This window comes from Dermacentor variabilis, chromosome 9 (assembly GCF_050947875.1).
Source record: "Dermacentor variabilis isolate Ectoservices chromosome 9, ASM5094787v1, whole genome shotgun sequence".
NCBI classification, from domain to species: domain Eukaryota; kingdom Metazoa; phylum Arthropoda; class Arachnida; order Ixodida; family Ixodidae; genus Dermacentor; species Dermacentor variabilis.
This window is the reverse complement of record NC_134576.1, coordinates 144,801,285-144,816,957: the sequence shown is the minus strand read 5'-3', so window position 1 is coordinate 144,816,957 and position 15,673 is coordinate 144,801,285. Positions and strand designations below refer to the sequence as shown.

Sequence of the window (15,673 nt, the reverse complement as noted above, 5' to 3'; positions counted from 1 at the left end):
CCTTTTTTCCCCACTGTTTGTCTTTGAGTTCACTTGGAAAGCCACGCCGATCTTCACGCGTTGTCCCACACGCAAGTGTCTTGCGCTCCAGTAAATGAATAAACAAAGATGTGGAAGTGTAGAAATTATCCAAAAAAATTAGGTAAGCCCGATCAAGATAATTTTCTCACAGCCACGTCACAACATCCAATGACAAACCTCGCACGCTAGGTTCTTCACGCTTTCCCGTATAGACGCTAAACTGAACAGTGTACCCCCTTTCCGAATCTGCCAAATCCTATAATTTGTAACTCCATTTGATCACTTTATCCCTCATGTACTGGCGAATTCCGAACTGACCTTTTGATTTGACCATTCTCTCTTTGAAAATAGCGCGAAGGAATTGTTGACGTGCTGAAGCAGAGAGGATATGCGGTGAAGCTTGCCATGGGATGTGACGGTCGTTTTCTCTGGATCAGACACACCCAGGAAGGCAAGCAATGCCTTGAACCGTTTCCTCGGCATCACTGTAGGCGGAAGAAGCCCTGAGAATAATCTGCGTGTGCTCCAATAACAATGCAAGCGTGGGGCTTGCACGATTCCCATGTATACGAGAAGTCCAATGGACTTGAGCATCTCCTCTTGAGTGAATTCCTTCCACGATCAATCTCTCTCCCTATTTAGTGGGCTTCTCGAAAATATGCATCTACGCATACTTATTTGTGTTGTTGTAAATCTCCCTGATGATATCTGCAGTAAAAAACAGGAAGAAATCGACAGCTCTTACGAACCACTGCGCAGCACTCCGGAGCGTGACTCCAAGGTACACTCCCGGCGGTCTTCGTGGACAAAACTCCACTCTCTGCGCGGCTGCTGGCAAATGGTCCTGTCCGAACAATGTTGACACCCTGCAGATAAGAACTGTGACCTTTAGAACATGCTGGAAGTCCTTACGACGTGATAACACGGTCCGAGAAGAAAGCGAAACCCACCGGTGGATACCTGTTGATGTTCCGGGGCGGTTAGCCGCACTTTCATCATCCGTACTGAAGTCCAAGGAATTGCAGTCATCTTCCGCGCCTGTGCTGCTTTTCGAGCCCAAATGCCTCGAAATCCATCGAAACTCGCCGTTTCCGTGGGGTGGACACGCGCGATGTAGATGCCATCTCGGAAATAACGAGCGGTCATCACCCCGACTCTGCAGGTGCTTCAAAAATCCCCGCGCGGTGGAAAAGAGAAACACAAATCCGAAACTGATAAAATAGTCTCTATTTAATTAACCCACTCAATGGCGCTAGCTGAAGCGCTCGGAGAGGCTCCGAAATTCAAACTTGTACCACCGAGAACATACTGTCGATGGGAATAGGCGCAGTCATGAAAGTGTTAAGACATAAAAAGCCCTGGGTTGCAAGTGCCGCGGTGTGGAGAAGCAGCCGGCCACGACTACCGCAGAATTTATGCTCTCTGTGCGAATGGATGGCCTAAACAATATCTAATTGTGTTCATGTCGCTCTTGCTTATTCTTTAGCTACAAACGTTTGTTGTACGTCTTTCATAGTATATATCAAACAGTTCAATCTAATGTTTATATATTGAAAGTTATTCGAAACTTAGGAAATTGTGTTGTGCGTTGTGTTCAGAATTTTACGTAGTGTAAGCACTATTAACATGCTTTGTCGTTTTCATTTGTGCATAGCCATCATCATCTTCCCTGTGGTTCTTCTACTTCTTGCATGAGCTGGGGTGTTGCCTTCTTTTGGGGAATAAACAGCGCTGGACAACTTGGTTGGTCTTGGTATTATAAAGGGGTGAAGGTACGTCAAGACCCCGACGTCCTCTCACGTCCCCGTCCTCCCTGGAGCTACGTTCCGGTCGCCGCCTGCGCCCGGCTACTCGCACAACGATGGACACTTCCAACCCCGGCTCTTCTGGCGCCTCTAACCCTACCACACAGACTACTTTGCCTGTGGTGCCCTCTTGGACTGTGACGAGCCCTCAGCGCGATCCCCCTGTCTTAGCGCGACTCCGCGGTGATGGCGTCGACGATTGGGTCGACCACTACGACCACGTGAGTTCTTGAAATAAGTAGATTGACACCCACAAATTGAGGCACGTCGCATTCTACTTGACCGATGTTGCAAAGACGTGGTATTTCATCCATGAATCCGACATCGCAGATTGGTCCAAGTTTACCTCCAAGCTGCGGCAAATCTTCGCTTCTTCGTCTGGCCATGCAGAAGTCGCCAAACAGAAGCTGGGCACGTGCCTCCAACTTCCACAAGAGTCTTACACCTCATACATAGACGATGTCTTGGCTCTGTGCTGCCATGCAAGCCCTAGCATGACGGAAGCCGAATGCATTCACCACATATTAAAAGGCATTGGGTCTGCTGCGTTCAATGCCTTAATCGTGCAAAATCCGGCTTCTGCCCAAGACATCACTTCCACATGTCAACTCCTAGACGAGCTGCAGTCTATTCGTCTTCAACATGACAGCAGCGATCCTCAGGTTCCCCATTCTCGAGATCTACGTGCTCTTATCTGCACCATTATCCGCGAAGAGGTTCAAATACAATACCTAAGGCGTCCACCTGCTGCGTACGCCCCAACCCCCACCTTCGACTTGCGCGAGGTTGTAAAGCAAGAGTTGACAGCGATGACTACACCCACGACGCATCTTGCTCCGGTAGCGTGCCCCACACCTACCTATGCAGATGTTGCTTCGCTACCCACCCCTACCGTCACCTCCGTGCCTACTGACGTTTTCTATGACCATTTGGCTTCGATGGGAACCAGAGCACTTGCTGCGCCATCCTACCCTTAGTGGCGTCCACCTCGTCTGGTTCGTTTTTACGGTGGGATACGCGGCCATACACCTCGCTTCTGCCGCTGTCGCCTGCAGAATGAAAGACGAGGCAATGCTGAGCACGAGAGAGACTGCACTCGCTGACCAGACGCCTATTATCCCGGATTGTACTCGTTCCCTCAACAGCGTTCTCTGTCTCCTACAGCTGCTCCCAATCTTCCTCATAGTTCCCGTTCAGCCAGACATCGTTCTCCATTGCCTTACCGGCGCTCTACATCACCGCCTCGCCCCACTTCCCATCTTGTCGACCAGCACTCGAAAAACTAACGTTGCAGTTTTTGGAGGGGAAACTGCTTCCTATCGGTCTTGAAAAATTCCTCCTATTCACTCGGCCAACATGCTTTCTGTAACTGTCGAAGGTGTTCCTGCGTCAGCTCTCATCGATACCGGTGCCGCCGTTTCTGTTCTTCGTGGTGATCTGTGTTCCCGGCTCCGGAAAGTAAAAACGCCTTATCTTGGACCTATTTTGCGTGGTGCTAATAATGCATTCATTCACCCCGACAGACAGTGTACTGCTCGTGTTCTCAGCGACGGCATACGCCACCACATTGGGCTTATCATCCTTCCAACGTGTATTCATGAACTTATACTAGTGTGCTGTCACGTGGTATTTTTAAAACTCCGCGGGCTTTCGTTTTTCCCGAACCAAAACGCCCATGCGAAGTCTATCTTGTTGGAAGTACCTGGATTGGGCAATATTTGTGAAGCTCTACAACTTTCCTATTGACGCCTGAATGTTTCAAACTATATTTAAAAAGTTAAATAATTTATCTCTGCTAATTACTGAAAAAAAGACGAGCAAGAAAATGGTACTGGAAGTACCATTTTACATAATGCTAACATAATGCTGACAACATCCAGGCGATTTCTGTTCTCAAGGACGCATAGGTTTTTTCAACATATTGGTGCAAGTTAGCTGGGACACCCTGTATATATGCGCTAAAGTGTATATAAGTGTATAGGTGTACATGCTATGTATAATATGTAAATATTTATTTAGGTAGTATAGCCGCGTGCTGTTGGCTGCTGTATGCAGCGTGGAGGGTTGAAGTCCAGTCAGGCGATATTGTCACCTTTAACTTCATTCCATGGCAGAAGGGTTTTAGCTGATTATAGTGACCATGCATTGTGCCTTTTTAACTTTCTGTCAAAATAAACTATCGTATCCTAAAGCTGGCCAGCACATGCATTTGCAGAGGCCAAGTGTAAATGGTCTCTAGCACAGCAACTTTCCGTGTGTGTGTGTGTGGCTTGGAATATGTATTCTGGTAGTAGAAATGTCAAACAAACTTCCTAATCAACTTTTTAACGCATCTGTGCAATTATTCTAGCTTCCCCATGGCACTGTCACTGCCAATAATCACAACTGAAATTTTGAATGCCACAGATAACGCTGCAAACATTGCAGCTTTGAAGGAAGTTGCTGCACGCTAACTTGGCACCAAACCACAACTTTAGTTGCTTAATCCTGACGAAGCAGCAGTTCTTAGGCCTCACAGTCTAGGCAGTATCTAGACAAAATCTTCGTTGTATCGCAGCGGTGTAGCTAATGTGCTGGTCCCACATGGTCATACCCATTGCATGGGATGTGTATCAGTCATGGTACAGGCAAGTAAATTATTATTCCATGCCATATGGCATGGCCGCCTACGGGCACTCAAAAGCCATGGAGACCCATTGCTGGTTTTTCATAGCCATCATGCTTGTATTTATTTTGCATGGACCTGATAGCAATCTTTCTTTTCTGTTGATATTAACATGTACTCATATAACGAAGATATTTGAGTGCCGGGTGCTACTTCGTCACGAGGCTTTACTGTAGACAAGTCTAGCCACCCTATTTGTTCTTTTTGAGCAGAAGTTACTCAAGTTCTGTGTGGTTCTTGTTTTTCGCCTTCTCCTGTCCAGGTGTATCAGTTCTCTGAGCCTTGGGGGCCAAGTGGCAATGAGAAACAGCAGGAAGATAAACTGTCTAATGACACAGGTGAGCTTGGGCTCAGTTTCTTTGTGGTAATCCTATGCAACAGTTCCAGTCGTGCGAGTAGCTAGGCTGTGGAAGTTTGCTTCATTGCAACAGAGTCTGTAACCGGGTTGTTGCATTCAACAGATCTATCAGAACAAAGCCTACATGTGTGTCTCAAGTATGGGGTTCCTTACTTGGGAAACTGCCCTTTGTGTTCTGGCAGTTGCTTACATGCACCATTTTATTCAGGTCATGGGCTGGAGAAGCCTAGAGAGGCCATCAGGGTGGATTCTCCAGCAAAGTCTGTGCAGGATGACGTCAGACCAGAGACCAAAAGATATGAGGGCACTAAAGAGCCGGAGAATTCCAAGGCAGAAGTCGACAAGGACAGCAGCAGTTCTACCAAAGGTGCAGGCAACTGTTCTTTTTCTGCAAGTTTAAATGGGCATGGGGAGAAAGCACAGAGTTCCTGCACCCACTGCAATATTTAATGGCTATGGCAATGCGCTACTGAGCTCGAGGTCGCGGGTTCAATCCTGTCTGCGATGGTGAAATGTAACAATGCTTGTGCATTTAGACTTAAGTGCCCCGGATGGTCAGAATTATGGCATTCCTTACAATCAGATCATGGTTTTGGCACATAATACCGTACTTACTCGAATCTAGGCCGGCCCCCATTCTAAGCCGACCCCTGAATGTCCGAAGCCAGAAAAAAATGTTTAAATACTTATCTCGAATGTAGGCTGAACAGAAAGAAGTGAGTACAGTGTTCACAAAATGATAACAGCATTTATTATAAGATTGCAGAGCTCACTCTACGTCGTCGCCGCTGTTAGCAAACTACACAAACTCTTGTGGACACGTGCAAGCTCGCATCTGCGTGCCCATGCATGTGCAGACAGTGCACGTGTCGAAACATGGCGCGATCCCTGTGAACAGATCCTTGTGAACAGAACAGAATGTTGTTGTGCGCTTATCTTCCTTATCGCTGTCATCTCCTCGTTGCAGCACACACAAAAGCGTCTCCCGTTGCCCCTTCCAACGATAGACATTTTTCTCATTGATACTGAAGCCCTGCTTGGCTTACTATGCCTCTGCGGCTAGCACAGCTTTTCGTTTGAAAGCAGCATTATAGTGTGCCATTACAGTAACCCCATGCCGCATGCCGATACCATAGAACCAGCTCCGATATGACACAGGTCAAAGCGAGGACATCGCTTGTGTGCTTCAGTAGGCTACTGGCCCAGCTACTAATGGCTGCGATACAGATTTTTCTAAATGGCTCTAGCTATGGACCATATTTATCATTTTAAGTTACACACTGGAGTGTTTTTTAAAATCTTTTAATCTAAGCCGACGCTAGAGTTTTGTATATGATTATTTGGAAAAATTTGCAGATAACCTACACCTGATTTACTATTACGTTTTAAAAACTTTTTTTCATCTGTGAGTTTGCGTGTAGACAAAGCTTCAAGCTGAATTTGCACAAGTCGGCATAAACTATCAGCGTCATGCACTCAAACTTGCACTTCACAGCATTGCGATGACACACGGTAGTTAAACACGAAACACTTCTGCACCCTCAGTGACCACAAGATTTTAAGTAGACTGAAGCACAGCAGTTAGCAAGAGCCCGTAAACCAATTTTTTGTGCAGCTGGAGTTGAGAAAAATGATGAACTTGCATTTTGGTATCAAAAATATTATAAACGCCAGTTTGAAAGTGAGCTGACTCCAAAAAGGAACTTTTTTTTTTTTACAATTAAAGAACCAACCGTCATAGATTTGTCAACATCTGACTTTTGTCTCAAGGCAGGGTTCCGCCGCCACCTGCGAACCACTCCCCATGGTGGGTGGCAGTGGATAAGCAGCCCACTGCACCGGTTTACCTCCTACCGCTTCGGTTGACCAGTCAAAATGTTCTTTTTTTTATGCGATACTAGGGTGTTCCTTTATCATGCGGTATAAAATAGAAAAGTGATGTAGGACATTAGAAAACTGCACTCTTTTAGTGCACTTTTGACAAAAATAGGGTAGAAAAACGGGCGTCGGGAGCTGCCGTCTCACCGCAGAGCATGTGGCTTTCTTAATTTGACTCAATCATTATGGAAGCATTGTAAAGAGGAGAGATGTGACCTTAAGTAGTAGCCATAGCATTGTATTTTGTCGTGGAGAAATAAACAAAGAAGCAAGAGAAAAAAAAATCAAGTGTTACGATTTGTTACTGCTGTAACGCAAACACAGGAAGCACTCTTATGGGCTTGCACAGGTGTGAATTGCCAGGGTATGCTTCGTGTGCATTTTGGCAGTGGTGAGCTGTGCATTTTCTTTTCTTGACAAAGTTTGCCGATTGCGGTTGGATGCATCACTGACTCGCATTAGTTTCATTAATGCCTTCACAATGCAAAATTGGTATACTTACTATTCAGTATGGCAGAACGGTCGTATTGAAAAAGTAATAATGATAATAATAAAAAAAACAGATCCTTAGTCATGTGCACCTGCTTCTCACTCTTTCCCCAGTTGCAGAATGTCTAGCCCTAAACAATTTCTGGGGAGAACCCCGTCTCAAGGCTTTGTGCAAATTTCACAAACATTTGAACCATTCACTCAGTAATTATTCAACACTAATTGCTATTTGTTTCAATTTTGCTTCAAACCAAAAAATTTATATTATTCGCACAAGCCTACAGAATACCGAGAATTTCGTATAACAAAGTTGAGCCATGAATTCTTATGTTAGTCATAGTGTACTTTTAGAAGCCTGTTTCAGTGTGCGATTACCATTACCGGTCTTGTTGGGCTGAGTGCACGCCTTAGGGCAATAAGTAGCATAGGTGAATAGGCATGCTAAGATGATCCAAGGCTCATTTCCTTCAACGTCTTGCCTGTTGTGAGCAGGTGGTGGGGATCTGTGGGAGCGCTTCAAGCCACCTGCAGGAAGCTGGTCATGCTCGGTGTGCATGATCAGCAACCCAGCCTCGGCAAGCTGCTGCCGCGCTTGTGAAACGCCATCTCCCAATGCCGCTCCCAAAGCAGCAGCTGTGGCTCCCACGAGCCTTCCTTCCTCGACACCAGCCCAACCTCCGCCACTGCATGCCGGTGGTGCTGCCGCAGCTTCTCGCTGGGAGTGCAACACCTGCCTGGTGAGGAACGAGACCAGCTCCACTCGCTGCTGCGCCTGTGAGAGTCCTCGGCCATCCTCGGCCAGCAGTGCCACACCTGGTGCAGCCGCACCTTCTGTGGTTGCCAGTGGTTCCCTTTGGGAGTGTGACACGTGCCTGGTCAGGAACCAGCCTAGTGCCATACGCTGTTGTGCCTGTGAGAATCCCCGTCCGTCAACCAGCAGTGTCACTCCTTCCTCAGCAGAGGGTGAGCTACCCACACATCTACGACAGCAGCAGCTAAAGGGGCAGCAAAGAGAAAAATTAATTGAGCTGTGTTATCAAATTGTCCTTTTGTGATACCGAAAAAAGTCACTCTTGCTGTGAGGAGAGGCTTGGTAAGCCAGAAAAGATGCTGAAACGAAGGACATGTGGCAACACTGCCTTGAAATTCCTACACCAGTTTGCCATGATAGCATCTGCTTGGCCATAGTAAAATTTTGTAAGCAAGGCTGGCCTAACTGAAATATGTGACATTGCGCTGGCTAACCAATGCTGGAGTTCTGGCATGAAATTTAAGGAAATTGAACTTTCACCTTAATTTTCTCTTGCTATAACCATCCTTTTACCGATATAAATGAAAATGGTTTTTGAAGAATACTTTATCAGTCTAAACTGATTTACTTCCATATTCTCAGACAATCAATTTGAAGCTCTTGCTCCACTTTACCAAGAGGAGCATAGCGCCGCCCCTCAGCTGAAGATTGATGGTACGTTTCTCAAGAATTGCTGTGGGGTGTGAATGAAGCGCAGAGACCGCTTCTGTCGAGGAATATTCTAGAACATGGGATTTAGTGTTTTTCTCCCTTTGAGGTTTGAGGTTCTGCCAAATGTGAACCCCCGCCCATTGATTGATTTACTTATTGCAGGTTCAAAATCTTCAGAGTGACTTATTAAAAAAAAAATTGGCTGCAATTTTTTTAGTGTGACCATAATGTTGCAAAAAAGATTTTCCATAGGTAAATGTGCATCGTGGACTCGTCAATACAGATCGGCTTGCATAGATGCTTGTAATATTAGGAATAAAAAATTGAAGGACACTGAAGCTTCACCTTTAAAAGTGAAATGCGATAGCATTGAAAGATCCCCAACTGCTTCTCATGCTTCCCGACAACTTCAGCTTATGTAACTGTAATGTTTACTGGGAAATGCTGGCAGCGAATGTTACACATGAACGTGAATTTGCTGGTAGAAATATGGCCTCTTGCTTGGGCTGATCCTGCAGGTAATGCATAGCTGAGTCCAAAAAAAATTGCATCATTTTCAGGTTGATGTCATTGTTTTCCACTTTTAATATTTATGTGTGAGAAAATTTAACATAAAAGGCATGCGCTGTCTGTGTTTTCTTTCTTGAAATTTGTTTGTTTGCTGTCATTCTCAAAATTCTGAGGAACGTAAGACAAGGTATGAGGAACTTTGGTGATAGAAAGAAGCGTGTGGCAATATAACCTGCATGTACCGCATGGCATATCCCTAAATATATATACAATAAAAGCTTGTTTATTCCAATTCCACGGGGATGCTACTAAAATTCAAATTATACAGAACTCGAACTAATGAAAGTCAGAGAAAAAAAAACCGCTCAGTTAAGAGGAAGCTTTAGCTCGGGCCCAACTCCGACGCGGCCTATTCAAATACATGTAAAAACGCAAAAACGTTTTTCTGAGATAACCCCTGGACCGATCTTAATGAAATTTGTTGCATTTGAGAGGGCAAGTGAAATTCTAGTGACTCTTGGTCGTGGAATTTCTATTTTGGTCCTGAATATTGTTAAAAAGATTTTCAAAAATTCGAAATAGAAGCACGAAGTTTACAAATTCATAACTCTGCATCAAGAGCAGATATCGCGGTTCTGTAAACGAGATCCATCAGGTCATTGAAAGCGGACAAATTCTACACGTCATTTTATATCTTACGTGAATTTGTTACGTTGTTTACATTGGGTTCTGCAAAACATATATTTCCATTTTACTATATTTTTTGACATTCATGTGTAACCTATCAATTTTGTCCGCTTTAGATGTACTATTAGATGCAGTTCACGGAATTGTATTATCAATTTTCGTTGCTGAGTTACAGAGTTGTAAACGTGATAGTTTCGTTCTTTGAAAATTTTCAATTTTTGCCAATTTTTAATAAAAAATTGACGACCTAAATAAAAAATCCGAAACCAACAGTCACTAGATTTTAAGTTTTTCTTGTAAATGCAACAAACCTCGTCAAGTTTGGTGCAGTGGTTGCCGAGAAAAACGAATTCTGCTTTTACATGTATTTAGATAGGAGCACCCAAGCTAAAGCTTCCTCTTAAGGCACATACATAGTCTGACATGGGATTAGAGAGCATGTGCACACACTGTGTCATGTTGGTGGGAATGTCTATAGTTCGAAGCACTGGTGCAGCCAATGTAACCGTACGCGGCCAGCTCGGTTCGTTGTGCTGACTGCGCCGAAACATAATGCATGGAGCAGAGAACAAAGGTGCCCAAGCCAATTCGCCCCCTGTCGCACACAGCTGTTTAAAACGGTGCGCGGGCTGGGGATCATTCTGCGCATGCTCCGAAGAAGCAGCCGGCGGCGCGCGCGTCTAAGTCAAAAGGGGACGGCATTTTGGCTGGCGCACCACAAGCGGTGTAGCGTCTTTGGCCGCTGACACGAGCCACAAAAACAAAGGCTGTGCTCTAAAATGCACTCGCGAAACGTGCCACAACCTGCTGCAACTTTGGTCTCCATTGTACTTCGTAACTGCTCTGGCTTTAAACTGCCAAGTTCTACTATACAGACAAAATTTCAAAATATCACAAAATATTTACTAAGAAAGCCAGGGCAACAGAAGATGTCTGATCCGGCCAACGTGCAAGCATCCTCATTGTCGTCTTCATTGCTCTGCCAAACATCGCAGTCATCCATGTATTGAATCGCTATGCAACATCACCCTCCGGTGGCGGAAGCGCCGTCCTGACACTTGCTGCGAAGGTGAGGAGCTAGGACAAATGGCTTCAGCCAAGAAACGTGAGCAACATAAGTTCGTAGCAAGAAGATAGAAGTAGGGTGCAGGGGTATTACCGTATTTACTCGCGTAATCCTCGCACTTTTTTTACCTGAAAATCAACGCGAAGTTGGGGGTGCGATAAATATGTGGGGAAAATTTTCAAGCAAATGTTTCAGAGTGTTAAATGCAAAGATGAATGGGTGCAAGATCAGGATTGTTAGGTCCGCAATTGTAAATATAACGAAAACATTACTTTGAAGCGTAACTTACCTTCGTTATGAAAGTACAGGGTGAACATAAGCTCAAGCAGCTAAAGCACTTTATTTCCCGCGCGCAACCTCCCCGTCACTACTCGCGTTGCGTACGTCCTGCAGGCAATTGTACTCTTCATCAGAGTCAGTGTCGACACTGGAATCCGTGTCGACATAAGCTACACAGCTTAAAAGCAGCTGTGTAGCTTGCGTAGCGTCCCATGGCGAAGTGGCACAAAGAGCACGGTGCAACACGCGAACAAGGCAAACGAGGCCTACGAGACACCGGAGAGCTGGAGACACCTTCGCAAAATGGCGTAGCGGTGGTGAGTGGATGAGCGGTAGCGGCGGTGGCAGCGGATGATAGCACAGTACCGCTGCCTAGTAGCACGCGCGCCCAACCATGGCAGTTAGTTGTGGCCGCAGTCAATAGATGGCGATCGCTACGACAAGCAGACGGCTCGCGGCAGTAATTTTGGGGGTGCGATGATTATGCGGGGAAAAAAAATTTTTCCAATTATTGATAGCCAATGTGGGGGGTGCGAGCATTACACGAGTGCGAGTATTATGCGAGTAAATACGGTATATCATAATTGATGTCGCAGAGTTTACGCAGCACCTGGCAGGGCCCAGTGTAATGTGGGAGGAGCTTCTCTGATAGGCCAATGCAGCAGCGTGGTGACCATAGGAGGACCAGAGCGCCAGGCGTGAAGTGCACATTTCTGTGTAGGCTGTCGTAATGGCACTTTTGGGATTCTTGCGAAGCACAGAGTCAGTCATAGGCAAGTTGATGAGCTGCACGGGCTCGAGCAATGACGTCACTGGCGTATTCATTAGGCGAGTGAGGAGCCGACAGAAGGAGAGTCTCGAATGGCGATTGAGGATGTCGGCTAAACGGTAAATGGTGAATATCCAGCAATGTATGAATTGTATGCAAAGGTAAGAAATGGTAACGTGCTGTCCCAGTCACGGTGATCAGGTGAAACATACATGGCCAGCATCTCAGTTAGTGTTTGGTTCAGGCGCTCGGGTCAGTCCATTCATCTGTAGATAAGTGGTGGTGAGCTTACGTTCGCTGGAGCAGGCACGAAGGATATCATCTACGACCCACGAGAGGAAGTACCTCCTCCGGTACTTCTGGTACTCTTCTGCCGAGGGGCACCATGATGTAGAATTAGGTTCTGGAGGAGAAAGTCAGCGACATCTGTGGAATAGCTTGTCGGCAATGTCCTGGTGATTGCGAAGCACGAGGCGTAGTGCGTCGCGACCTCAACCCATTTATTTCTTGAGACGGACGTAGGGAAAGGGCCTAGAAAGTCAAGGCTAACGTGGAAGAATGGCTCTGCAGGGATATCAATAGCTTGTAACTGGCCTGCAGGCAGTGCTGAAGGCCGCTTGCGGCATTGGCAGTGTTTACAAGCAGCGACATAACGGCATACAGAATGGTACATGCCAGGCCAGAAAAACTGACGCCGGATGCGGGTGTAAGTACACAAGACACTTAGGTGACCGGCAATTGGTATGTCGTGAATCTGGTGAAGTATGCTGTAGCGCAGACGGTGAGGTAGGACAAGCAGAAAGTGAGCTGATATTATGACAATACAGAATGTTGTCATGTAGCTCAAGCAGGTGAACAGAATGGTCTAGACACTCAATGAAGAGCTGTAAAGACGTGTCTCATCGCTGTTTGGTGGGGATATCATCTGAAGCAAAGATGGACAGTGTGCAGGCGTATGAGTCAGGGTCAGTGAGGTCGGGAGCATTGACAGGGTGGCGTGACAAGCACTCTGCGTCTTAGTGCAATCGCCCAGATTTGAGTGCACAACAAACATGTATTCCTGGAGCTGTAGTGCCCAGCGGCCAATATGCCCAAACGGATCCTTAAGCGACGAGAGTCGGCAGAGGGCATTTTGGTCTGTATTTACAGAAGGGGTTTGGCCAAACAAGTAAGGTCTAAATTTGGTAACAGCCCACACTAAAGACAGGCACTTGCATTCAGTGAGGAAAAAGTTTCGTTCGGATGGTGCAAGGTGACTGGCGTAGGCGATGACACGTACCTTGCTGTGCTCTTTTTGGCCAAGGACAGCCCCATTTCCATGACCATCGGCATCGGTGTGAAGTTCTGTAGGCGATGAGGCATCAAAACGAGCCAGTATTGGTGGTGTAGTGAGTAGACGGATGAGGGCACAAAATGAAGCTGTTTGTTCGGGTCTCCAGACAAAAGAAACGTCCTTCTTCAAGAGTTTAGTGGGAGCGCGGCCGACGTCCTCGAAGTTCCAGACAAAGCTATGAAAGCAGGAACATAATCCTATGAAACTCCGGAGATCTTTTGCTGAGCACAGTACGTGATGATGATGAAAACCTTTTTGATTGACAGGTAATAGAAAATTGGGAAGGGGCCCCTAGTCCGGGGCTCCTATGGCATCTTCAGCGATGCCTCATTTGCCCATTGGATCAGTGCCCGGCTGACCTTGAAGATGCCATGGTGAAGGACGCCTTCCTACTGCTTTGTCATGTGGCATGCAAGAAAGATATGGGGAAGGGATGGGAAGCAAGGAGTGGTGCATCGTACCGTAATGTGCAACGTGGTGGGGGAAACACCACATCCTGGACAAGCATTGAGGTGGCGCATGGGGGATAGGATGTGCAGGAAGTGGAGATTCGGAAATGTGTGGTTCTGCAATTGGCAAAGTGCGACTGCCTCCTCCCGATAGGCCAGTGGTGGTTGATACAGCTGACGTTGGCATGTGTAGTGCTGTGTAACCTCGCAATATGTGAGGAGGGGGAACTACACTCTGTGTTGACCGCCTCACTGTGCAGGGCTGCTCAGAGAGGATTTCTAGAGCAGCCACAATGAGCACTTTCATTATCCAGCCGTGAGCCATTGCCAGGCGTCCAGAGCAGGTGAATGTTGTGGGTGAGGTGCGCTGTTAATTTGGATGCACCTGAAAGGATGCACTGGGCGGTTTTTGGAATATCACGACCTGTCAAGAAAGTCCTACATGCCACTTGTGAATCATTGATTATGTAATATGTTTCCCCAGGGAAGCTCAAGATGGGCTGGATGGCAAGGGTTACCACCAGGATCTCTCCCGAGTCGGTAGTTAAAGGGGAAGAGAGAATAGAGGCAGCGCTCACAACCTCGTGGGTGCCGTTGACCACCACTGTTGTATGCCCTAGTGCTGACAAGCTGCGTCCGCGTAGAAGACTGTGTTCTCCTCAAGTTCGCCAAGAGTGCAAGTGAGGTATCTTACCCGTGTCCGCCGGGGAGACTTGCCGCCTGGACGAAAGAGGACAAGTTCGGACTTGTGTGGTGCGCAGCTGAGCCCACTGTTTCAGGCCTAGTTTGATGCGATCTAGACCGCCTGTTGGAGCTAGTCTTGGATGGCTCTGTCGGAGCCCCAAGCCGTTCACAGCATTATATTGTCAACATAGGGTGCATAGTGAAGATGCGTGACTTCATCCACTTGTTTGAGGAGACCTAGTATAGTGATGTTAAAGAGGGCTGGTGAGATCACTGATCCCTGGGGGTGCCACGTCCCGTTAGTTGGATGATACCCGAGCACTGAGGACCAATTTCGATTGTTGCTGTGCAGTCGCGGAGGAAGACTTGGACGGAGTTCTATACCCAAATGCTGCAACGCAATTCAGCGAGGTTCTTGAGGATGAGGTCGTGCTCCACGTTGTCGAAGGCCGACTTAAGGTCAAGCGCGAGCAAAGGGCGGGTTAAGGCTCCCTGTGGGGAACCCAGGACGTCTTTTTTTTTTTTTTTTTTGTAGTAGCACGTCCTGTGTCAACATGCGTGAACAAAAACCAAACTGCATATGCAGAAAAAAGGACTGGCCCTTGAGGAACAGCTGCAGGCGCCGCAGGGCCCACGTGCTGTAAGATTCGTCGGACGATCTCGCCGCTGCCACCATTTGTTAGAGCTGTCGGACAATCTACGAGCTGTAGGCGATCTCACCGCTGCCATTCAGATGTAAGATTTGGCAGTCGTAGCTGTAGGAAGGAGCTTGACTCTTCGTTGGGACTTAGGAGAGCAGGATTTATTTACATGTTATTTACATTTGAACATGAGATACATCGACAGTCTAGCGTGACTCCCAAATTGAGCCCGCAAGACGAGCATACAGCAAACAGCTTACGAGCACACAGCTCACGAGTATATTTCGAGCACGACAACGAGCACACAGCTCACGAGTACATTTTGAGCACGACAACGAGCACACTCTAGCAGCCGACACTCACTGCTTATAAGCACTTGGTCCCCCCCTTGATTCCAAGGGGACGGAAACGTTCGTCGAGTCATTGTAAACATGCCGCCTCTCCCTGGGGCGGCTTACACACACGTGTTCACGGTCTGAAACCGACACCACATGAATTTCGTAGAACTCGGAGCCGTCCCGGGTAGCGCGCCCAGGTAGCACATTGTTTTGCGTGTTGGTCGGCGCATGGGAAGGAG

At 46.9% G+C, this 15,673-nt stretch overlaps 1 protein-coding gene across 2 annotated transcripts in view; it reads left to right on the top strand.

Annotated features, from left to right (window-relative positions):
- The window catches only part of LOC142557732 (uncharacterized), a 134,581-nt gene that overhangs the window by 84,201 nt on the left and 34,707 nt on the right, over positions 1–15,673 (top strand). For both annotated transcript variants that reach the window (XM_075669784.1, XM_075669783.1), the window contains exons 10-12: positions 4,754–4,829; positions 5,058–5,216; positions 7,709–8,179. In XM_075669784.1, the coding sequence (XP_075525899.1) occupies positions 4,754–4,829; positions 5,058–5,216; positions 7,709–8,179 (706 nt within the window). The remainder of the gene's footprint in view (positions 1–4,753; positions 4,830–5,057; positions 5,217–7,708; positions 8,180–15,673) is intronic.